The 25,542-nt window shown below is 48.5% G+C and overlaps 1 protein-coding gene across 2 annotated transcripts in view; it reads right to left on the reverse strand.

Annotated features, from left to right (window-relative positions):
* Positions 1-25,542, reverse strand: part of HSDL1 (hydroxysteroid dehydrogenase like 1) — a 295,843-nt gene that overhangs the window by 196,873 nt on the left and 73,428 nt on the right. For both annotated transcript variants that reach the window (XM_030203699.1, XM_030203698.1), the window contains exon 2: positions 5,555-5,787. In XM_030203699.1, coding sequence (XP_030059559.1) covers positions 5,555-5,774 — 220 coding nt within the window. In that variant the 5' untranslated portion in view covers positions 5,775-5,787. The remainder of the gene's footprint in view (positions 1-5,554; positions 5,788-25,542) is intronic.

Genomic DNA, 25,542 nt, shown 5'->3' on the forward strand with positions numbered 1-25,542 from the left:
CTAACATTATGAGCCGTGACATGACCCTCAAGAGTCAGCCCAGCCTGGGCATAAGTGAAGGAAATGCAATCTGCTAGCCAATTGGATATGGTGCGTTTCCCCACAGCCACTCCCCTCCTATTGGGATCAAAAGAAACAAACAATTGGGCGGACTGTCTGTTGGGCTGTGTCCGCTCCAGGTAGAAGGCCAATGCTCTCTTGCAGTCCAATGTGTGCAGCTGACGTTCAGCAGGGCAGGAATGAGGACGGGGAAAGAATGTTGGCAAGACAATTGACTGGTTCAGATGGAACTCCGACACGACCTTTGGCAAGAACTTAGGGTGAGTGCGGAGGACTACTCTGTTATGATGAAATTTGGTGTAAGGGGCCTGGGCTACCAGGGCCTGAAGCTCACTGACTCTACGAGCTGAAGTAACTGCCACCAAGAAAATGACCTTCCAGGTCAAGTACTTCAGATGGCGGGAATTCAGTGGCTCAAAAGGAGGTTTCATCAGCTGGGTGAGAACGACATTGAGATCCCATGACACTGTAGGAGGCTTCACAGGGGGCTTTGACAAAAGCAAACCTCTCATGAAGCGAACAACTAAAGGCTGTCCTGAGATCGGCTTACCTTCCACACGGTAATGGTATGCACTGATTGCACTAAGGTGAACCCTTACAGAGTTGGTCTTGAGACCAGACTCAGACAAGTGCAGAAGGTATTCAAGCAGGGTCTGTGTAGGACAAGAGCGAGGATCTAGGGCCTTGCTGTCACACCAGACGGCAAACCTCCTCCATAGAAAGAAGTAACTCCTCTTAGTGGAATCTTTCCTGGAAGCAAGCAAGATGCGGGAGACACCCTCTGACAGACCCAAAGAGGCAAAGTCTACGCTCTCAACATCCAGGCCGTGAGAGCCAGGGACCGGAGGTTGGGATGCAGAAGCGCCCCTTCGTCCTGTGTGATGAGGGTCGGAAAACACTCCAATCTCCACGGTTCTTCGGAGGACAACTCCAGAAGAAGAGGGAACCAGATCTGACGCGGCCAAAAAGGAGCAATCAGAATCATGGTGCCTCGGTCTTGCTTGAGTTTCAACAAAGTCTTCCCCACCAGAGGTATGGGAGGATAAGCATACAGCAGACCCTTCCCCCCAGTCCAGGAGGAAGGCATCCGATGCCAGTCTGCCGTGGGCCTGAAGCCTGGAACAGAACTGAGGGACTTTGTGGTTGGCTCGAGATGCGAAGAGGTCTACCAAGGGGGTGCCCCACACCTGGAAGATCTGTCGCACTACACGGGAATTGAGCGACCACTCGTGAGGTTGCATAATCCTGCTCAACTTGTCGGCCAGACTGTTGTTTACGCCTGCCAGATATGTGGCTTGGAGCACCATGCCGTGACGGCGAGCCCAGAGCCACATGCTGACGGCTTCCTGACACAGGGGGCGAGATCCGGTGCCCCCCTCCTTGTTGACGTAGTACATGGCAACCTGGTTGTCTGTCTGAATTTGGATAATTTGGTGGGACAGCCGATCTCTGAAAGCCTTCAGAGCGTTCCAGATCGCTTGCAACTCCAGAAGATTGATCTGCAGATCGCGCTCCTGGAGGGACCAACTTCCTGGGGTGTGAAGCCCATCGACATGAGCTCCCCATCCCAGGAGAGAGGCATCCGTGGTCAGCACTTTTTGTGGCTGAGGAATTTGGAAAGGACGTCCCAGAGTCAGATTGGACCAAATCGTCCACCAATACAGGGATTCGAGAAAACTCGTGGACAGGTGGATTACGTCTTCTAGATCCCCAGCAGCCTGAAACCACTGGGAAGCTAGGGTCCATTGAGCAGATCTCATGTGAAGGCGGGCCATGGGAGTCACATGAACTGTGGAGGCCATGTGGCCTAGCAATCTCAACATCTGCCGAGCTGTGATCTGCTGGGACGCTCGCACCCGCGAGACGAGGGACAACAAGTTGTTGGCTCTCGTCTCTGGGAGATAGGCGCGAGCCGTCCGAGAATCCAGCAGAGCTCCTATGAATTCGAGTCTCTGCACTGGGAGAAGATGGGACTTTGGATAATTTATCACAAACCCCAGTAGCTCCAGGAGGCGAATAGTCATCTGCATGGACTGCAGGGCTCCTGCCTCGGATGTGTTCTTCACCAGCCAATCGTCGAGATATGGGAACACGTGCACCCCCAGCCTGCGAAGTGCCGCTGCTACTACAGCCAAGCACTTTGTGAACACCCTGGGCGCAGAGGCGAGCCCAAAGGGTAGCACACAGTACTGGAAGTGACGTGTGCCCAGCTGAAATCGCAGATACTGTCTGTGAGCTGGCAGTATCGGGATGTGTGTGTAGGCATCCTTCAAGTCCAGAGAGCATAGCCAATCGTTTTCCTGAATCATGGGAAGAAGGGTGCCCAGGGAAAGCATCCTGAACTTTTCTTTGACCAGATATTTGTTCAGGGCCCTTAGGTCTAGGATGGGACGCATCCCCCCTGTTTTCTTTTCCACAAGGAAGTACCTGGAATAGAATCCCAGCCCTTCTTGCCCGGATGGCACGGGCTCGACCGCATTGGCGCTGAGAAGGGCGGAGAGTTCCTCTGCAAGTACCTGCTTGTGCTGGAAGCTGTAAGACTGAGCTCCCGGTGGACAATTTGGAGGTTTTGCGGCCAAATTGAGGGTGTATCCTTGCCGGACTATTTGGAGAACCCACTGATCGGAGGTTATGAGAGGCCACCTTTGGTGAAAAGCTTTCAACCTCCCTCCAACTGGCAAGTCGCCCGGCACTGACACTTGGATGTCGGCTATGCTCTGCTGGAGCCAGTCAAAAGCTCGTCCCTTGCTTTTGCTGGGGAGCCGAGGGGCCTTGCTGAGGCGCACGCTGCTGACGAGAGCGAGCGCGCTGGGGCTTGGGCTGCAGGCTGTCGAGAAGGAGGATTGTACCTACGCTTGCCAGAAGAGTAGGGAACAGTCTTCCTTCCCCCAAAAAATCTTCTACCTGTAGAGGTAGAGGCTGAAGGCTGCCGGCGGGGGAACTTGTCGAATGCGGTGTCCCGCTGGTGGAGCTGCTCTACCACCTGTTCGACTTTCTCTCCAAAAATGTTATCCGTAAGGCAAGGCGAGTCCGCAATCCGCTGCTGGATTCTATTCTCCAGGTCGGAGGCACGCAGCCATGAGAGCCTGCGCATCACCACACCTTGAGCAGCGGCCCTGGACGCAACATCAAAGGTGTCATACACCCCTCTGGCCAGGAATTTTCTGCACGCCTTCAGCTGCCTGACCACCTCCTGAAAAGGCTTGGCTTGCTCAGGGGGGGAGCGCATCAACCAAGCCCACCAACTGCCGCACATTGTTCCGCATGTGTATGCTCGTGTAGAGCTGGTAGGACTGAATTTTGGCCACGAGCATAGAGGAATGGTAGGCCTTCCTCCCAAAGGAGTCTAAGGTTCTAGAGTCCTTGCCCGGGGGCGCCGAAGCATGCTCCCTAGAACTCTTAGCCTTCTTTAGGGCCAAATCCACAACTCCAGAATCATGAGGCAACTGAGTGCGCATCAGATCTGGGTCTCCATGGATCCGGTACTGGGACTCGATCTTCTTGGGGATGTGGGGATTAGTTAAAGGCTTGGTCCAGTTCGCCAGCAATGTCTTTTTTAGGACATGGTGCATGGGTACAGTGGACGCTTTCTTAGGTGGAGAAGGATAGTCCAGGAGCTCAAACATTTCAGCCCTGGGCTCGTCCTCCACAACCACCGGGAAGGGGATGGCTGTAGACATCTCCCGGACAAAGGAAGCAAAAGACAGACTCTCAGGAGGAGAAAGCTGTCTCTCAGGAGAGGGAGTGGGATCGGAAGGAAGACCCTCAGACTCCTCGTCAGAGAAATATCTGGGGTCTTCTTCCTCTTCCCACAAGGCCTCACCCTCGGTGTCAGACACAAGTTCACGGACCTGTGTCTGCAACCGTGCCCGACTCGACTCTGTGGAGCCACGTCCACGATGGGGGCGTCGAGAGGTAGACTCCCTCGCCCGCATCGGTGAAGCTCCCTCCGCCGACGTAGTCGGGGAGCCTTCCTGGGAGGCGACGGCAGCCGGTACCGCACGCGGCACCGACGCCGGAGACCTTACCTCGGGCGATGGGCCAGCCGGCGCCACGCTCGACGGTACTGGTGGCGCAAGCACCGCCGGTACCGGAGGGGTAGGGCGCAACAGCTCTCCCAGAATCTCTGGGAGAACGGCCCGGAGGCTCTCGTTCAGAGCGGCTGCAGAGAAAGGCATGGAGGTCGATGCAGGCGTCGACGTCAGAACCTGTTCCGGGCGTGGAGGCTGTTCCGGGCTGTCCAGAGTGGAGCGCATCGACACCTCCTGAACAGAGGGTGAGCGGTCCTCTCGGTGCCGATGCCTGCTGGGTGCCGACTCCCTCGGCGACCCAGAGCTCTCGGTGCCGATCCGGGAAGGAGACCGATGACGATGCTTCTTCGATTTCTTGGAACGAAGCATGTCACCGGAGCTTCCCGGCACCAACGAGGAGGACGTAGAATCCAGCCGTCGCTTTCTCGGGGCCGAGGCCGAAGGAGGTCGGTCTCGGGGGGGCTGTACCGCAGGAGCCCTCAGGGTAGGGGGAGACCCACCCGAAGGCTCACCGCCACCAGCAGGGGAATGGACAGCCCTCACCTGCACTCCAGACGAAGCACCACCGTCCGACGACATCAGCAGACGAGGTCCCGGTACCACCGACGTCGATGCAGCTATCCAATGTCTCGGCGCCGATGTAGAGGGCCGATGCCTCGATGCACTGGCGGCCGAGGATGAAGCTCTGGACGCTGAAGACGTCGATACACTCGATACCCCCGGTGCCGATGCCGATGAAGAGCCCGAGAACAAAACGTTCCACTGGGCCAATCTCGCTACCTGAGTCCGCTTTTGCAAAAGGGAACACAGACTACAGACCTGCGGGCGGTGCCCAGCCCCCAAGCACTGAAGACATGACGCGTGCCTGTCAGTGAGCGAGATGACCCGGGCGCACTGGGTGCACTTCTTGAAGCCGCTGGTAGACTTCGATGTCATGGGCGGAAAAATCACGCCGGCGAGATCAAAAGTCGAAATGGCGGAAAAGGCACCGAAAAAACAAGGGGAAGAAAACTTCGACCCGAGGCCTAAAAGCGGCCTACCCCGACGACGAAAGAAAACTTACCGGGGCGAAAAGCTGAAATTAACGGGGGGAGAAAAGACCAAGAGTCTTTTCCCACACAGAATGGATTATATTTTTTTTCTCTTTACGAAAACACACGACAAACGCGCGAGATCGACTTTGCGGGGCCCGACACGGCGAAAACACAACCGTACCGAGCGCGGACAAAAGAAGACTGATGAACACGAGCCGGTTCGGGCGGGAAGACGGCCGCGCATGCGCGGTGCACATGGGCGCGCGAGGACTAGCAAAAGCTTTTGCTAGTGAAGTTTCCGATTGGAGGGGCTGCCGTGGACGTCACCCATCAGTGAGAACAAGCAGCCTGCTTGTCCTTGGAGAATAAACCTTAATTTCTTAACATAATTACATTTTAGACAGTCATTCAAGCTCAGCTAGCTCATACCAGTAATTATAGCCCATTTTCCATACTGCTTGGAGAGATCAGTCCTCCTAACCAACCGAGGGATGAAATACAGCCGTATTAGACTATAACAGTCACATAAGAGGCCGATGCTCTTTCTGGCTGTGTACCAGGCACCAACCAAAGCCAGAGTTTCCATATAACTACTGCATGAGCGGGCAACCTCATGATATAAGAGGTAGAAACTATCCACTGCAGCCATAGCAGCTCAAAATCTGAAAGAGAAAGAAACATTGGTGACAAACACTTAAATGTTAGGGGAGTGCAGACAATAAAATGGGCACCATGGCTTATATAACTGAGAGCAACCATTATCTTTTCAAAATTATTCTTTGAGGAATTTTTTGTTTCCAATGTGTTCATTTCCTGCCATTCCTTCACATATTTTTGTGTTTTACTTAGTTGAGTATTCCCTATTTTTGGTTATTTTGTTGGACAATAAAATGGTAGCAGCTTAAAAACCCTGATTAGCATTTCATTCTGGAGGTGCTATTAAAGCTTTCACAAATGCTTTCTACTTCGGCCTTGATATAGTATGCTGTCCTATCTTATAGTACAGCAGTTTGCCCCTGTACATCTTGACTAATCTTACTGTGAATGCAATAAGAATTTTTAGCATGAGTAAAACCAGAGGTATAACCACCATGCTAAAAATTTGCAGAGTGGGCATACAAAAGCCTAAATTTTAAACTGTTTTTGATGTTAATAACCTTACTAAAATTTAGTGTGGTGCTTATACTTGTTTGGATAGCACTAAATCTTTACTTATCTCAGAGCTGGAGTAAAGATGCAACAAGGGAACTAAAGGGTCATCCGAGTTGAATGTAGCACATCACCCCAGAGAATTCGTGGCCTGAGGCACAGGAACACTCTGGACCACAGTGCAGGGGCGTAGCTAGACATCCAATTTTGGGTGGGCCTGGGCCCAAGATGGGTGGGCAGAACTCCGCCCTGTCCCACAAGTGATTTGGTCTCTCCCTCTCTCGCCTACATGCCATATAGTCTTTCAAACATCCCCCTCCCCCGCATACCTTTTAAATAGCAGACTTTCACTGGCAGTGAGCAGCAACTAATACACACTGCTCATGCTGGCCCCACAGTCTTCCCTCTGATGCAACTTCCTGTTTCTGCATAGGTGGGAATACATCAGAGGGAAGGCTGTGGGGCCAGTGTGAATAGTATGTATCAGTCACTGCTCGCTGCAGGCGAAGATCTGCTATTTCCAAGGTATGCAGGAGAGACAGTTGTTGTGAGTTTTTGGCTGGTGGGGCTTGGGGAGCCCTGCCAGCCACATCATAGGTGTGCTGCTACTGGGTGGGCATGAGCCCAAAGTGGGTGGGCCTGGGCCCACCCGGGCCCACCCTTGGCTACGCCACTGCCACAGTGCCTCCAATATGGCTAGACCACTCCCCTACCCAGACCAATTGTACTTACCTGGGTCTAGCACAGTGCCTTAGTGTAGTGTTTTTACTTGTTTCATAGCACTAAATCATTACGCCATCTCAGAGCTGAAGTAAATATGCAACAAAGGAACTAAAATGCCATCTGAGTTGAATGTAACACATCACCCCAGAGGATTCATGGCCTGAGGCACAAGAACACTCTGGACCACAGTGCCTCCAATATGGCTAGACCACTTCCCCACCCAGACCAATTGTACTTACCTGGGTCTAGCAAAATCTCTAGTACCATGTTCATTCCCATGTATGAAAAGGGATTGGTTCTCACTTTAACAGGAAGGGAAATGTAAAAAAAATAATTTTTTCTTACGATGCAGCAAACCTGCATATTACAATGGCAGTGTGTGCTGCTTGTCAGCACATTCTTTTTAATGCCACAGTAAATTGCAGTGTGTGCTTGAAAATGTAGTGTGACACTGCCTAAGTAAACTGGGGACACTTACGCTTATCTTTATCAAAAACCACCCAAGAGGAGTCTCCAATAAGATTTTTCAAAACATAGTTAACAGAAAGACACAAAAATATATTAGAATTACCAAATGAAACCTGCAAGAAAACACAAAGAAGTAGAAGTAAAGTATTGCCAACTTAATTTGTATTCCAGCAAGCTGAAACAAACGGTACCCTTAATCTGAAAGGCTTCAGCACTTTATCATTTACAGCAGATCAACAAAAGTCTGCTGCTCCTCACTACCTCTCTACCCTCATCTCCCCCTACGTTCCTGCCCGTAACCTCCGCTCACACGACAAATCGCTCCTCTCAGTACCCTTCTCCACCACTGCCAACTCCAGGCTCCGCTCATTTTGCCTTGCCTCACCCTATGCCTGGAACAGTCTTCCTGAATCCCTACGCCAAGCCCCCTCCCTACCCATCTTCAAATCCTTGCTTAAAGCTCACCTCTTCAATGCTGCTTTCGGAACCTAACCTTTCGAACATATAGGTTGCCCCAATCTGTCTGACCTTTCAGATTAACTGTACATTTGTCTTTTAGATTGTAAGCTCTTCGAGCAGGGACTGTCTTTCCATGTTAAATTGTACAGCGCTGCGTAACCCTAGTAGCGCTTTAGAAATGTTAAGTAGTAGTAGTAGTAGTAGTAGGTTTTACAAGAGCTTTCAAAAGTACATGGGAAAATTAGGTTCTTACCTTGGTAATTTTCTTTCCTTTAGTCACAGCAGATAAATCCATTGACTGATGGGTTATATCCGCCTACCAGCAGGTGGTGATAGAGAGCACTAAAAAACCACAGTGACCTTGGACGGCTAGCCCCTTCTGCCTTCAGTATATGAAGCTTCCAAAGCAGAGCGAGAACGAAAGGTAAAATAACATGAACTTTCCTCACAGTGAACAAACGCCCCAGAACCGGAGCAATAACCAACAAAGGAGGGACATTCTCAACTTCCTGCAATAGAACAGCACGTAGAAACTCTGAGAACTGATCTTCAACTCCTCCTGATGCATGAAGGATCTGAACAACAAAAACAAAGTCAGACAGGGAGGGATCGTGGATTCATCTGCTGTGACTAAAGGAAAGAAAATTACCAAGGTAAGAACCTAATCTTCCCTTCCTTTTCATCAACAGCAGATGAATACATTAACTGATGGGATGTACAAAAGCACTCTCTATGTAGGGTGGAACAGGCAACTCCGTGAGCAAGCACCTGCGCCCCAAAATGCGACTCCTGCTTCGCTGCCACATCCAGCCTGTAATGCCGTACAAACGAAGAGCTGAGAAGCCCAAGTAGCCGCATGACAGATCTCTTGAAGAGAAAGGACACCCGTTTCAGCCCACAAGGAGGAAATCACTCTCGTGGAATGTGCTTTGAACGCTTCAGGCGGAGACCGTCCTGAAAGCAGATATGCAGAAAAAATGGACTTCCCTGAGCCAACGGGCTATAGTGGCCTTAGACGCCGTACACCCGCGTCGAGGACCTGTCAACAATACAAAAAGGTGATCAGAAGTCTTGAAGTCATTTGACATCTGAAGATATTGCAACAGGGCCCTGCAGACATCCAAAAGACACAATTGCCCAAAGGAATTCGGAAAGTCACCCTCAGACGGGGAATTTACCCATCTACATTTAGCGTCAGCCCAACGCTCGGGGGAAGAAGGAAACTCAGGAGCCAACACTGGACTATCAAAACCTGGAGGGAATCCAGCCTGCAACGCGGTGTCAGACGCCTCCGGCAGAGTCCTTTTAACATAAAGACCTTATGCATCAGCAGCACAAATTCAGGGGAGAAAACTCACCCTGGCCCTCCGCACCCGAATTAGGAGAAGCGGAGGAAGGAGCTCCTCTAGCAGCCTCAGAATGAGGCGTCCCCTTGCACTCAGACTCCTCCGCAACCGCAAGGGCCGAGTCACGTGGCGCTTCCAAAATGGCGCCCGCTGCCAGCTCCATCAAGCGGGAAGAATCACCGCTCGTCATGCTCGTAGTAGCACGAGCGTCTAAGGAGCACGTAGTACAAAGCCCTGCTGCTGACCTGCTTTTACGACAGCCGGAGCAGCACTTAACGTCTTCAGCAGCCATCGTCCAACCGGAAGGAAATATAGAAATAAAATGGCGGCTTCGCACCAAAACTTACCCCGCACAGAACGCTGTCCACAGGAACCTCCCCGGAAGAGCTGGACACCACTCTCACCTCAGAAGACCGAGTCAACGAGCTCTGGTCAAGATGCACACAGAACCAGAATCTCTGGAGAAAGCCTCAGAACAGCCACGCAGTAAAAGCGCGCCCTTTTTTTTTTTTTTAACAGTGTGAGGAAAGTTGGAGGCAGGCAGCAACAGAGGGACTCCGAGAGAAGAGGGGAGATGGGGTAAGGCAGGGACAGGGAACAAAACCAAGTATGCCTTCAAAGTGGGCACCACGAGCCACAACACCCCCGCTCTACTGGCAAAGCACAGGAGCCACCCCAGGCAGAATTCCAGGAGCTGATCAAGCGACGTCCACACCTGCTGGGAGATAGAGATATACTGAAGGCAGAAGGGGGTAGCCTTCCAAGGTCACTGTGGTTTTTCAGTGCTCTCTATCTCCACCTGCTTGTAGGTGGATACAACCCATCAGTTAATGGATTCATCTGCTGTTGATAACAAGAAAAGGTCCCTTTCTTGACATCTGGAAAATAAAAAAAGGAAAATGCCAGGTAAAACTGTTATTCCCTAACACATCCTCAAAACAAAGACAGGCAAAAGAATTGATTAACAGCAGAAGGAAGAGGTTTTCTTATCGTGGTACTAGATATCAAGGCAGCATTTGACACGGTCCATCATGTCTGTTACTGGAATGTTTAAAAGGAATAGGTATTGGAGGCCATATTCTATCATGATTTAAGTCCTTCCTGACAGGTTGTTTCGTGTTGAGACTTCTGATGATTCCTCGGTGAAGGTTACATTGAGAGTGCCTCAGAGTTCAGCTCTCTCTCCGGTCCTTTTTAGTATTTATCTATTGTCTCTTTGCAAATTACTTAGAGGACAGTTGTGTCCTATCAAATCTACCCAGATGACACCAGTTTTTGATCCGTATTGAAAAATCAATGGGTGACACTTTTGATTTTTTGAGATTATGTCTTTCTTTTTTTTTTTTGTTTCATTTGTACCCCGCGCTTTCCCACTCATGGCAGACTCAATGTGGCTTACAGGTACTTATTTGTACCTGGGGCAATGGAGGGTTAAGTGACTTGCCTGTGCCTGAAGTGGGAATTGAACTCAGTTCCCCAGTTCCCCAGGACCAAAGTCCACCACCCTAACCACTAGGCCACTCCTCAACATCCATCTTCTGTTAAAAAGATGGATGTCAGTTAATAGACTCAAATTAAATAGTCCAAAACTCAGATTATGATCCTTTTGGCCTAACCAGATATAAAGTTCCCAGAGGAGTTTGAGATGGGTGGTACAAAAATTTTATTAAGTAAGGAGATTATCATGGGGTGCTCATGGATTCATCTTTGTTGTTTAAAGCTCCTCTCTCCAATATGATCAAATGGATATTTTCAAATTTAAATTATTGAGCATACAGACTATTTCTATCAAAAGAAATTTTAGAAAAAGATTTTTACTCTAATTAACACCGCTTTTTGACAATTGAAAGGTAAAATTAGTTCTTACCTGATAATTTTCTGTTACTCCAAACAGATCAAATCAATAGACTTGTGGGTTTTGTACCTCTGCCAGAAGTTGGAAATATAATGAACCTCAGAAGTTTTCTCTATGTGGTCATATGCAGCCACCTAAACCTCAGTATTGTCGGTATCAAAGCGGTGTGAACAAGCAAACAACTAAGATACCAAAACTCTTCTACCTCCATTCAACTCGTACAAGTCCTTCAACCACCACCGTGGGAGAAAAAATATGTAGCTCATAGTGAAGAATGAGACCTTTTCCATGTGGTTCTGGCAATGCAACAGTAACCGAAAGCTGCAAACGCATAAACTGCAACAGATCAAAAAATAAGCTGAGAAACAAATACACAGGGCGGGCCTCTGGATTGATCTGTTGGGACTAATGGAAAGAAAATTATCAGGTAAGAAATAATTTTACCTTCCATAGTATCCCACAGATCAATCCAGAGACTTGTGGGATGTACCCAAATAGTCCTCAAGTAGGGCAGGATACTGACACCCCAACTGCCACGACGGAAGCCCCAAACGCAGCATTCCTCTGTGCCACCACGTCCAGTCAATAATGCTTAGAGAAGGTATGCACCGACAACCAAGTCACCAACCGGCAAATCTCCTCCAAAGAGACCAAGTGGGACTCGGCTGCCAAATCGCTTGCGCTCTGGTGGAATGCACCCGCACCTTCAACGGGGAAGCTTTCCCCGATGAGATGTACGCTGAAGAAATGTCGTCTCGCAGCCAGCGGGCCACCATGGCCTTGGAGGCCAGATCCCCCTTGGGTCCAGCAAACAGGACAAAAAGATGATCCATACAGCAAAAGTCATTAGTGACCTCCAGGTAGTGGAGAACACCACGACTCACATCCAGGCACTGCAATACCCAGTATTCAGCAAGATAATCCTCTCTACGAAACGGCAGGAGCAATAGCTGCTGATTCAGATGAAAACGAGACCACCTTAGGCAAAAAGGAAGGGACCATTTGAATAGACACCCCCGCTTCAGTGAAGTGGAGAACAGGTTCTCTGCAGGATAAGGCCTGCAGTTCTGAGATCCTACTTGCTGACGCGATGGCCACCAAAAATACCGCCATCAGTGTAAGATCTTTCAAGGACAAATGATTCAAAGGCTCAAACAGAGGATGCTGGAATGCACGCAAGACCAGATTAAGATTCCATGCAGGGAGCACTGGACTGCACGGCGGATGTAGGTGGTTCACTCCCCGCAGAAAACGTACGTCGGATGGGACGTCAATGAGGACCCTCAGAGGTGCCCTCAAAAACAGGCCAAAGCTGCCACTTGAACCTCCAAAAAGCCCAAAGGCAACCGCAATCAAGGCCGTCCTGCAAAAAAGCAAGGATGGCCACCACCGACAACGCCGAAGCCCGCCACCGTGCACATGTGCAAAGCTGAAGTGGAACGCTTTGGCAGCTGCAGCAGAGTGGTAATCATTCTGTCCAGGTAACCCTTCTTCCCTACCACGCCATTTCAAGAGCCAAGCCGTAAGACCAAAGAGGGAGGGACCCTCCATGGCAATCAGACTCTGCAACAGTAATCTGCGGTAGGTTGGGACCGGCAGGGGGCTGTTGATCTGAAAGCAGATTGTCCACATACCGAGGTCCTAGAGCCAATCCAGGGCCACCCAAACCACCCACCCCGGATGCCGTGCAATGAGTCCCACCACCCCGCCCACCATGGGAACACGTGCAAAAGCACATCGATACCATATGACCTGGGTTCCCTGCCCCTGCTGAAGAAGTGGGGCACATTTCTGTTGATCCCCCAAGCCATGAGATTGATTGCTGGGGTCCCCCTGCACTCCACGATCCAAGCAAATGCCTGACTCAACAGCTCCCACTCCCCCGGATTCAACGCATGGTGACTGAGAAAGTCCACCTCAACATTTAAAGATCCCGCAGTGTGCACCGCCAAGAGGAAGGGTAGGCACTGCTCTGCCCAGAGACTCTTCCTTGGCAAGAGGGGTGCTCTTGGTGTTCCCCTGCCTGTTGACAGACGATACCGCCGTATCGTTATCTGAAAGAACTCATACCGGCTGAAACTCCCAAAGCGCCAGTCGGATAGCTCTCAGCTCCAACCGGTTGATCGTCCAAGAGGCCTCCACTGGTGACCAAGTCCCTTGCACTGTCTGGCCCAGGCAATGTGCCCCACAGCCTAAGAGGCTGGCATCCATAGTCACTACCACCCAGTCCGGGGTGGCCAGGGTCATTCCCAAGTGAAAATTCTCCAGGCGCAACCACAAATGCATGGCCAACCGAGTGTGAAGCGACCAGGAGTACCAAGTAGTCCTCTGACAGTGGAGATCACCGGCTGAGAAGCAAGGCTGCATATGGCTCCTGGCCCACAGTACCACGTCCATGGCCACCATGGATCCCAAAATCTACACGTAATACCACACTCTGGGGGCCAGTATTCACAGTAGGTCCTCCACTTGGGCCTGGATCTTCAACCGTTGAGGGACACAGTTCCAGCTTGTGTACAGAAGAGCCCCCCGAGGTATTCCAGAGACTGCAAGGGAGACATGTGGCTCTTGGGCAGGTTGACCATACAGCCCAAAGATCACAGGAGCCTGACCACCTGCTCCATCGCCCACACACTCTACTCGTAGGACGACACCCAAATCAACCAATTGTCCAGGTAGGGGTGCACCTGCACTCCCTCCTTCTGGAGGAATGCCACAACCACCACCATGACCTTGAAAAAGGTTCTGGGTGCCATCAGCAGGCCAAAGGGCATTGCCCGAAACTGAAAATGCTGATACAGAACCATAAAGTAGAGAAAGCGCTGGTGAGAAGGCCAAATAAGAATATGCAAATAGACCGCCTTGAGGTTGAGAGAGGTCAGGAACTCCCCCAGTTGCATTGCAACAATGACCGAACGCAGAGTCTCCATCCAAAAATGCTGGATTTGCAGTGCCCTGTTTACGACCTTGAGATCGAGTACAGGGAAAGAGGAACCACCCTTTTTGGGTACCATGAAGTAAATGGAGTAGCAACCGCAACCGCAACCGCTCTCCACAGCCGGAACGGGCTACACTTCACCAAGGCTGCAAGAATCTGACTCCCCTCCGAGGGACACCACCTTGCAGTGGTGAAGGGGCTTCTGTGTTTCAATGACTCAGAGGGCTATGCTGAAGGGTTACCCATATCAGACAGGCCTCTGAGGAGAAACCAGACAAAGAGCGTCCCAAACTAGGGAGAGTGGAAAGATGGCAACCTGAAGCTCATACGCTCAACGGCCCAGCTGTCCTCAAGATCTTTGTTTACTTGAAATTTCCTCTCTGCAGCTGCAATTACCTTAACTGAGAGGAAGGGGATAACTGGGGGTCAGCCGCTGATGGCCAGAGTTTTGTCCCCTGTGCAGCAAGTGTGGGACCGCTGCGCGACGAGCTGCCCACAGATGACTGGGTTGGCGAGTCTTTTGATTAGCTCCGGCAAAGGAGCGTCGACGCTCTTGGACCTGGAAACAACTTCATCGCCCCTGAATCATTTAACCACCATGCCAAAGGAGTGGAGGAGTGAGTTAGAAGTCCATGCTGAAACGGAAGTCGTTTACAGCTGAACCCGAGTCAGCGGTGCCACTCCTAAACCCGTAAGAGCCATCAGCTTGGAGTTTTTGGCTCCCATGGAAGTTACATTGAATATCACCTGGAAGGCGCTCCTGGACCTAACAGTGGTAGTAAATAACTTTGCTTCAGATATAAGATATAATCTTATTACTGAGCTACATGGATAACCTAATTGAACCCTTTGAGAAAGAAAAATTGATACAGCAAATGAAGTTCTACAGGAGTAGGAAACGGTTAAGATTTTGAAAATGATAATAGACCAGAAATTTGAACAAAATGAATATTATTACAGATGATTAATATTGAGATTGTTGTTTTCCCAGCGTTCTGGGTATGACTCCTAAAGATTTCCTCAGAAATATTTCCTGAAAATTTTGTTATTTTCCTTTGTAATGATTCCTCTTAGTAATATAAATTATTACTTAGTAATATTAATTCAAAAGGAGTGAAGCCTGTGAAACTGGGATTACCTTAATCAGTGGGAATTGGATCAGAGAATCAAGAGTTCGCATTGTTAAATAATTTCTGGTTTTAAAAAAGAAAAAATGAAATTAGGTGTATTATTTCTACTAATATTGGACAAGTATGTTTCCAACTAAATAAATTGAATATACACCATTTTGGGTTTGAAGAAGCCAACCAGATCAGTGTGGAATAATGATTCAGATAAATAATTGGGGATAATCAGGTTAATACCACGTTTTTTCTGTTTACTGTTGTTTAATTGATCTCCTTGTCTTGTTTCACTCTCCCTATTTTGTGGTCTAAGGAAGAGTATAGAATTACCTGACTGAAATAATTCTTGTGTATTACTTTCTCTGTATTTCTGGCAAGTTATTTTATTGCTTGTAAATTTAAATTCTTATAAATTAAAAAAAAAAAAAAAAGAATCTGCCTACTGCTACTTTGACATTGGCCTTGCAAGGTGACTCCACGAAAAACTCTGCCAACGGTCGGAAGAATTCCAGTTTGTATCCGTCTCGGATAACCTCCAAGACCCATTCGTCCAAAGTAATCCTGGCCCATTCCCCTAGAAAGTGGGATAGCTGCCCCCCCTGTCACCAGCGGAGGATGAACCAAGGCCCTATCACTGGGATCTTGCAGCAGCCGCTGGCCGAGTGGAAGGTCCGCCTGAGCACTGCTTCCCCCTGTAATGGCTGTTTTGGCTGGAAACAAGGCTTCAAGAAAGTGCCAGAACATCTCGGGCGATAATGCTTTGCTTCCTGGAAACGGGACTGGGAGGACCCACGCAAAAGCTGGGTTTGGGCTTATTCTCGGGCAAAAGTTGGCTGCTAGCGTCTCCCAAAGTCCTTAATAATTTTCTCAAAGTTATCACCAAAAAGCAGTTTACATCTGAATGGTAACCGCGCCAGGTGAGAGTTGGACGCCATAATAGTCGCCCAATAACGCAGCCAAAGCCAACTGCAAGCCATAACCGCCAACAAAAATTCCTTAGCCGAAGCCTGGAGGATCTGCCAAATACACGAGACCAGCCTCCAGAGAGGGTAAAGAGCTGACCAGATTCTCTACCGAGTCAGCCTTCTGTACCCGAGAGGCACGCCCGGGCCACATACGACCAGAACACAGATGCCTGCAGGCACAGGGCCGCCACCTCAAAGGACATTTTAAGGGAAGTCTCCAATTTCCAATCCTGGAGATCCTTCAGGGCTGTGCCACCTTCCACTGGCAAAGTGGTCTTTTTAGTGACCACTGTAATTAAGGAATCCACCGTGGGTATCCGTAAGGACTCCAATTCTCCCACTGGTAGTGGATAAAGGCAAGACATACCCTTCACCACCCATAGCCCAGAATCCAGCCTATCCCATTGCACCGCAATGAGGACCTTCATGGCCTGATGAATGTGAAACATTCTGGGTGGCCACTAGTTCCCAGACATAATCAGCGGAGCAGCACAGGCCATAGCCGAAGAATCCGGAGGGGAGATGTCTAAGGCTTTTAGAGCCCGAATAATGAGGGCATGGAGATCCTCCCTGCGAAAAAGCCATGCTGGCATGGGGTCCATCACCCCCATCTGGCGGCAACTCCCCCTCTTCTGGGACAGGGTCAGTCGGGACCCGCAATAAAACTGGTCCTCACCCACTTCAGAGACCACGGAGGCCTCCTCCATGTGCCACAGGACCTTCACCTGCAGCATTTTGGGCAACAGTGGCGGCGGGGGGTGGGGGGGGTGCAGGGCTCCCTTATGATCCAGAGAAATCGGAGGAGCCTAGGGACCTCCTGGCTGCTTCAACAAAAATGACTTGTACATTAATAGAACAAATTCAGGTGAAAAGGGGGCATCCTTGATGCCCAAATCCCTGTCAGCACCCTGGAGAGGACTGAGGTCAAACAGTCCCAAAGCAGGAATATTTCCAGCCTGTATGCCCACTGCCTGCGCTATCGCAAGCACCACCGTGAGTGGGGGAGGGGAAAATAGTGCGCGTCAAAGGGTGCAAAACAGGAAGGCTGGAGGCTCCTGCCAAAACTGGATGAGGAAGATTCCCCTCCATCGGCTTTTCAGCTCCCGCCAATGCATGCGGGGAATTTAAGAAAATGGTGCCAGCTGAAGGGCACAAAGATAAAAAGCTGGAGGTACCCGCCGACACCAACTCCCAACATTTCCACACACTCCCCTACCTCGATGTTTGCCCCGCTGCCCGATGGCAGAGGAATCTTTGCGGGACTATGCACACATGCAGCACAAGACCCCCGACGCTGCTCTCCAGCTCCCACACCAGGAGCAGTGCTTCACTGTTTCAGAAGGCGCCGCCATAACATGCGCCACCTAGGTCACACTGAAGCCCCCTTCACACACGCTCACAGCCACTCACCATGCTCCAAAACGGAGCTTTTTTTTGTTGTTGTTGTTCTTTTATGTTTTATAAACGCTGCAAGCTTACCGGCACTACAAGAAGAGATCTGAGGTTTTTTTTGTTTTTATTAAGTTGGCTGGAGGCAGGAGAGAACAGCAGAGCCCAATGTCAGCAACACTCCAGGCAAGCACCGAAGGGCCGGTGGGGGGAGGATAGGGACATGACACCACAAGGTGTACCCTTCTCACCATGCAGAGAGACCTCAACCCCAAGAATGCTAAACTCAGCTCGGGGGATGAGACAGAAGCCTATCAATGTAGAGCTGCAGGAGGAAGTGACGTCACCGAGTGGCATGGTTGCCTGAAAGCGGAGCTCTGAGCGTCCCACGGTGATAAAGCACTAAAAAGCCCGATTAGAGAGGTGGTGTTGACGCTGCAGCACAGAGGTACGTGCAGGGGAGACGAAGCGGAGTTTGGATGCAAGCAGAATCGGCAACAGTTGATTTCTCGCGCTTTGCATTCCCTGGCGCAAGGACGGCGCGGGGTGAAAACAAAATGGCGGCTGCATCGCACAGTCGTCCCGAACTTGCACACATCCCCTGCGGAGAATACGACTCCGGCAGTTCAGAGAGAGGGAACAGGGAGTGGTGGACCTGAGGCGGGGTCCGACTGGCTGCAATGGATGCAGGAAATAAAGGCTGAGCTGAAAGCAATGCAGGTGAGCTGGTGACCATGAGCGCTGACCTGAAGGGTGAGATCAGGGAGCTGGGATCCAGAATTGAGGAAGTGGAAACTTGATTAGACTCCCAATCAGAGGCAATAGAGACACTGGATCACCAGTTCACTGGAGCTCAGTTGGCGCAACAGCAGGTGTGGGACAAGCTGGAGGATCTCGAAAACCGCAGCCGGAGACGGAATCTGAGATTTAGGGGGCTGCCAGAGACCCCCACCTATTCCGAATGTGAAGAGACAGTGCAAAAGATAGTGAGTGAGTTGCTGGCACAATGCGGAATGGTGGTAGAGCCAATGTCAATCTCCCTGGAGAGAGCTCATCGAGCCTTTGGGTCCCCATGGGCTAGCCTACCCAAAGACATCATAGTATGCTTCTGAGACTATAAAATGAAGGCGCAAGTGGCGATAGCAGCATGGCAGACCCCAAACTTCAAATAGGACTCTTATGCAGTGGAAATATATCAAGATCTAGCTGCTACCACCCTAAAACGCCGTGCGGAGCTCAAGCCACTTACTAGGAGACTACAAGAGCCGGGCATCCGATATAAGTGGAGGCATCCCTTTGCGCTCGTTTTCTACAAGGAGGGAAAGCTGCAGCAAATAAAGTCACTTACAGAGGCGAGAGAGATCCTACCAGAAGATGAGACAGCGGAGACACCCGGCTCAACAGGAGCTGTAAGGCGAGGCCCGACACGGATGGCACCGCCAAAATGGCAGCGAGTCAGTAATGGACAGAAACACCTGCAGCGTCAACAGTCGAAAACTAAAGTGACCTGACCAAGAGTTGGCGAGGAGGAGAGAGATCCTTCTTAATGAGTGGGGCCGTGCATCCAGCCTGTTCAGCAGACAAGGTTTTCAATCGAAGTTTAGCGGAGTACACACAATGCTGCTTAGGAGCAAGGACACGGACAAACTATGTAAAACGGCAGGGTGATGTATTTCATAAGGTTAATGTGTTATATACATAAGTTATACTGTTATGTTCTCAGGTTAAAAGTTGCAAACAATGGGGGCTATGCTTAAAGGGAAATATATGAGAAAACTGTGGGAACGCTCTTGACTCACACTTCTTCCCTAAACAGTCCAGAGTGATACTCATGGGCAGTTCAGATCTCAGGAGGGCGGGCGGGAGGGATATTATAGGAGGATTGAAGGACAGGCTCAACAGGGATGGACATGGAGGATAGAGCAGAGATATGGAGGTACTAGCAGTTCAGAGTGTTGCATAGGGACCTGTTTGGATGGCTTATGTTGACTTTAACTATACTGATGGCTCAAGGTAAGAGGGCTGAAGATCCCAAGCAAGCGACAACTCCTGTTGAGGGAAATGCTTTGCCTCCGGGCAGATATAGCCGGGGGGGCAAAAAACCCAACTAACACCCAGATTGGAGTACATCTGCCGCCTAAGAGGGAGGGAAAAAAAATAATAATAATAATAAAAATAAACTAGATGGCTTTTAACTGTGTGTCTCTGAACGTGAGAGGTCTTAACTCTCCTCAAAATTGCACACAAATGTTTAGAGAATTGATACGGATGAAGGTGGATGTAACATTTATCCAGGAGACGCACTTGAAGCGAGGACATGAAAGACTGGTGGGGCATAAGAGATATCCTATAATATACTATGCATCCAATAAGGATGGGAAAAAAAATAAAAGGAGTCCTCATAGCATTTTCCAGTGCGTGCCCGTGGATCATACATGAAACGGTGCGATATCCTGGAGGGAGATATCTAATCCTTGTGGCCACTGTGTATAATGTACAATATACGTTAATAAATGTGTATGCTCCTAGTGATGGACAAAAGGGATATATAGAACAGCTGGAAAAGATTAGAGGAAAGCTAAAGGGCATCTCCTGATAGGAGGCGATTTTAATATCACACTAGACCCGCACGTGGATAACTCGGGAGGTGCAGCGGGGTATGCTCAGAAAGATAGACAGGCATTGAGAAGCTGGATGACACGGGAAGGGCTGGTGGATGTTTGGAGAGAGGTGCATGGGGCTGAGAGAGACTATACCTATTTTTCACCCAAGTATAAAACCTACTCAAGAATTGACTATTGGCTGGGTGATGGAGCCGTAAGGGGTAGAATACTGCAGACTGAGACTGAGCCCTGTTCGTGGACTGACCATTGTATGGTGAGTTTGGTGATAGCTATCAGGGGAGAACAGAGGGGGCGCAGAAACTGGCGTATGAATGAAGCCATGTTACTAGATCCACAACATGCGCGAGAGAAAAAGGTATAGAAGAATATATTAAGATTAATGATACAGGGGAGGTTCAGCCTGCAAGTGTATGGGAGGGTATGAAAGCAGTGTTAAGAGGCCAATTGATTGCCTTGCAAGCTCACTTAAACAAGGGAAAAAAGAAGAAAGAAACTAAATTAAGGAGACAATTGGAGGGGCTGGAAAAGGGCCATAAGGCGGACCCCTCCAATAGTGCAATGGAGGGGGATTTACAACAGATTAGAAGGCAACTCAATGACATACAGCTGGCTGATATAGCAATTCAGTTACAGTCAGTGCAACAAGAGCACTTTGAATTTGGCAATAAAGCCAGCAGGTTGTTGGCACATAAACTTAAAAAACGAGAGCAGCTTAATTTCATAGCGGAAATAAAGAACACGGGGGGGAGACATGCTTACTAAAACGGAAGCTATACAAGAAGCTTTTTGGGAATTCTATAGTCAATTTTATAAGGGGGAGCAGATAGCTAGCAGGGAGGAGCTGGGGAGGTATGTGGAGGAGATAGAACTGCAGAGGGTCTCAGAGGAGGAAAGAGATAGAATTTCAGCAACAATAACATTAGAGGAAGTAGAGGAGGCAATAACAGATCTTCCTAACCATAAGGCCCCGGGGCCGGATGGATTTCCAGCGAGATTCTATAAGATGTACAAGAAGTGGCTAGCCCCTCTGTTGCTGAAAGTGATCACCTCCTTTGATGAAGCGAGCGAGATACCCTACTCCTGGAGGCTAGCGGAAATAGTACTAATACTGAAACCAGGGAAAGACCCGCAGCAATGTGGTTCTTATAGGCCAATATCGCTTTTAAACACCGACTATAAGATCTTTACTAAAATATTGGTATGTAGGCTGAGAGGGGTAATGCCACGCTTAATACATAATGATCAGACTGGGTTTATAGAGGGCCGCCAAGGTTGCGATAACATCAGATGCATGTGATACAACAAGTAGAGGGTGAGTCGGGCCCGGTACGCCTACTCTCAGTAGATGCAGAGAAGGCCTTTGACCGGGTTGACTGGTCCTTCCTGCTCGCATTAGTGAAAAAGGTGGAAATGGGGGATAGATTTTATAAATGGCTCCAACTCCTATATGCTGAGCCCATGGCAACCTTAAAAATCAATGGGATGCAATCAAAACCGGTAAGACTCTATAGAGGTACAAGACAGGGATGTGCTCTCTCCCCCCTTCTGTTTGCATTGACTATAGAACCTCTAGCTCGGAAAATTAGAGAGCATGCAGGAATCAAGGGGGTAATTAGGGGCAAACGAGAACATAAGATTATGCTCTTTGCTGATGACATCCTATTGACCCTCTCGCATCCGAGTCAATCGTTGCAAGGGGTGATGGAAGTGATAACGCAATATGGGCGGATGTCAGGATTTAAAATTAATCTAGCAAAGTCGGAAATTCTTAATCTGACAGTGTCCCAGATGGAGGTGCAGGAGATAAAAGAGAGATATCCATTTATGTGGGCTCCAAAATCTATCAAATATCTGGGGGTTCAGGTAACCCCAAAGGTGGAGAAGTTATATCAGGCTAACTACCCTAGCAAAGTTAAAGAACTCTTCATAGAATTGGACAGATGGGAGGGATTGACGATGTCATGGACCGGTAGAATCAATGCGATAAAAATGATAATATTACCCAAACTATTATACCTTTTTACGGCCCTCCCGGTGCCGATTCTGCGATCCTTTTTTCAGCACCTCCATAGGAAAGTGTTTGCATACATTTGGAAAAAGAAGCCACCGAGGGTCCGCAGGGGGGTTATGCATCAGACACCTTCGGTCGGTGGTATGGGGGTCCCTGATTGTTATCTATACTACCAAGCGGTTCAACTAAAAATCTTGGCGGACTGGTCACCGAGTACCACCAAGAAATGGCTCCATTGGGAACGGGCATGGATGGGCTCCCGGTATTTGGGAAATGTACTATGGAAGCCCAAAGCGGTTGTTCTGGCAGAGGCACGGAGGCTTCCAATGGGGATGAACCATATAATTAATACATGGCTTCAAATAAGAACAAAAGTATTCCCTGAGCGACAGTATTATTTGCAAATGGCCATATGTGGTGCCCCGGGCTTCCCACTGGGAGAGGAGGAAAAAACCTACCAGCTATGGGCCAATAAGAGACTATGAGGCATATTTTCAAAGCACTTTGGGAGGCTAAGTTCCATAGGTTTCTATGGAACTTTGGGAGGCTAAGTGCTTTGAAAATATGCCTCTATATATGCTGGGACATCCTTTTAACTTATCTTCCAATAGCACATTGCCTGACAAAAAGGCAAGATTACTTGTAACCTGGTACCTCTATGTGCAGCCAAGGATAGAACAATCTCCTCCAGCCACAGGCTCCTGGTACAGTCAAGAAATAAATGTCCACCAGCAACTTCAATCTTAAGGACTTTATTCCATGCAGGTTTCTAGTAGACCTGATACACAGTTCCAACAGCAGCATTCACCTTCCATCTTAAGCACATATAAGCCACCTGAAAGAGTGTGGCAAATAGTCCCCTTTAAGCAGTAGGCTATCAGTACATACCAGGATTCAATACAGGCTCCCAGTCAGCTCCAGTCTGGGCTCTTTAGCCACTGCACAGTAACAATAGTTTATTTATTTTATTTATTGCATTTGTATCCCACATTATCCCACCTCTTTGCAGGCTCAATGTGGCTTACAATTCATCATGGGTACTGGAAATAGAAGAGAATATACATGTGGTTTTACAGCGGGTTATGTGTTACATGGTGGTGAAATACATGACAGTGTTAAAGCAAAAGACATTATAAGACAATTCTGGAAGTTTTAGAGATTGTACAGTTACACATGTTGATTTTTGTGATATGTCTTGTCGAAGAGATAGGTTTTCAGTAGTTTACGGAAATTGGTCAGTTCATAGACCATTTTCAGGTTACGTGGCAACGCGTTCCAGAGCTGCGTGCTCGTATAGGAAAAGGTAGATGCGTGCATTGATTTGTATTTCAGACCTTTACACTTGGGAGGATGAAGATTAAGGAATGTGCGTGAAGATTTTTTTGCGTTCCTAGGTGGTAGTTCCGTTAGGTCTGACATGTAGGCTGGAGCGTTACCATGGATGATTTCATGGACTGGGGTGCAAAGTTTGAACGTAATGCATTCTTTTAGTGGGAGCCAGTGTAAGTTTTCCCGTAGGGGTTTCACGCTTTCGTATTTTGATGTGCCGAATATTAGTCTGGCTGGAGTTTTTTTTAAGTATTTGCTCTTTGCAGCCGGCATAGAGTGAGTTACAATAGTCCAAATGACTGAATACCAATGATTGTACCAGATTGCGGAAGACAGTCCTTGGAAAAAATGGTCTAACTCTTTTTAGTTTCCACATTGAATGAAACATCTTTTTAGTTATGTTTTTCGCATGATTCTCAAGTGTTAGGTGTCGATCAATGGTGACTCCAAGAATTTTTAGGGTATCCGAAACTGGTAGATTTAGTTTCGGTGTGTTGATGGTAGTAAATTTATTTTTGTTGTATTGCGAGGTGAGTACCAGGCATTGGGTTTTCTCTGCATTGAGTTTCAGCTGAAATGCATCTGCCCAGGAATTCATAATATGTAGGCTTTGCGTGATTTCATTGGAGATTTCCCTTAGGTCTTGTTTGAATGGGATGAAGATCGTTACATCATCAGCGTATATATATGGGTTTAGGTTCTGATTCAATAGTAGTTTGGCCAAGGGTGTCATCATTAGGTTGAATATGGTCGGTGAGAGGGGGGATCCCTGTGGAACTCCTCATTCAGGTGTTCATGTAGCTGACGTAGTCGAATTTGATGTCACTTGATATGAGCGTGAAGTTAGGAACCCCTTGAACCAATTGAGAACGTTACCTCCGATTCCGAAGTATTTGAGGATGTGTAATAAAATTCCATAGTCAACCATGTCAAATGCACTTGACAAGTCGAATTGTAACAGTAGAATATTATTGCCATTTGCTATCAGTTGTTTGAATTTGGTCATGAGAGTGACTAGTACAGTTTCAGTGCTGTGATTAGAGCGGAATCCCGACTGGGAATCGTGTAATATTGAGAACTTGTTTAGATAATCTGTGAATTGATTGGTCACCATGCCTTCTGTTATTTTGGTAATTAAGGGAATAGATGCTACTGGTCTACAGTTCGTTAGTTCATTAGCATTTTTCTTTGCATCCTTAGGTATAGGGGTGAGTAAAATATTGCCTCTCTCTCTTGGGAAGAGTCCATTTTGTAGCATAAAGTTCACGTGGTTTGTTAGGTCCGTTATGAATTGTTGGGGGGCCAACTTCATGAGGTTGTTTGGGGATATGTCTAATTTGCAGTGCGATTTGGCGAATCTTTTAAGCGTTTGTGAGATGAGGACTTCCGGTAGTATTGTGAATTCAGTCCAGATCCTGTCAGCTGGGTAAATTCCAGGGTCTGGATCTAGGCAATCTAGGAGTGTGGTGTATTTGATGGGGCTGGCAGGTATTTTAAGTCGCAGTTGTATAATTTTCTCCTTGAAGTACTTCGCCACATCGTCAGCTCCTGGTGTGTCTTTGCTGTTGTTGGTGACTGGAGTGGTATCTAATAGTTTATTCACGAGTTGGAAGAGTTTGTGTGTATCTTTGTAATTTGGTCCAATTTCAGTTTTGTAGTATAGTCTTTTGGTTTGTCTTATGGTATATTTATATTTCCTTCGGAGTTGCTTCCAAGCGTTAAGTGTGGGTTCATCTTTCTTTTTGTTCCACGCACGTTCTAGTTTCCTGACTTGTGTTTTGAGTTTTTTCAGCTCTTCGTTGAACCATGGTATTGAGTTCTTTCTGTGCGAGGTTCTGGTTTTGATTGGGGCAATGTTGTCTAGTATTAATTTACATATGTTATCCCGTTTTGAGAGGAATTGGATTGTGTCTGTTTTTATTGTCCATCCGTCATTGTAGATCTGTTGCCAGAATTTAACCGGATCTATTTTTCCTCTTGTGGTGTAAGTCTTTCGTATTTGTTTGTTAGGTACGTAGGTCTAGTTCAATTCCAAAT

The sequence above is a fragment of the Microcaecilia unicolor genome, chromosome 5 (genome assembly GCF_901765095.1).
Source record: "Microcaecilia unicolor chromosome 5, aMicUni1.1, whole genome shotgun sequence".
NCBI lineage: Eukaryota > Metazoa > Chordata > Amphibia > Gymnophiona > Siphonopidae > Microcaecilia > Microcaecilia unicolor.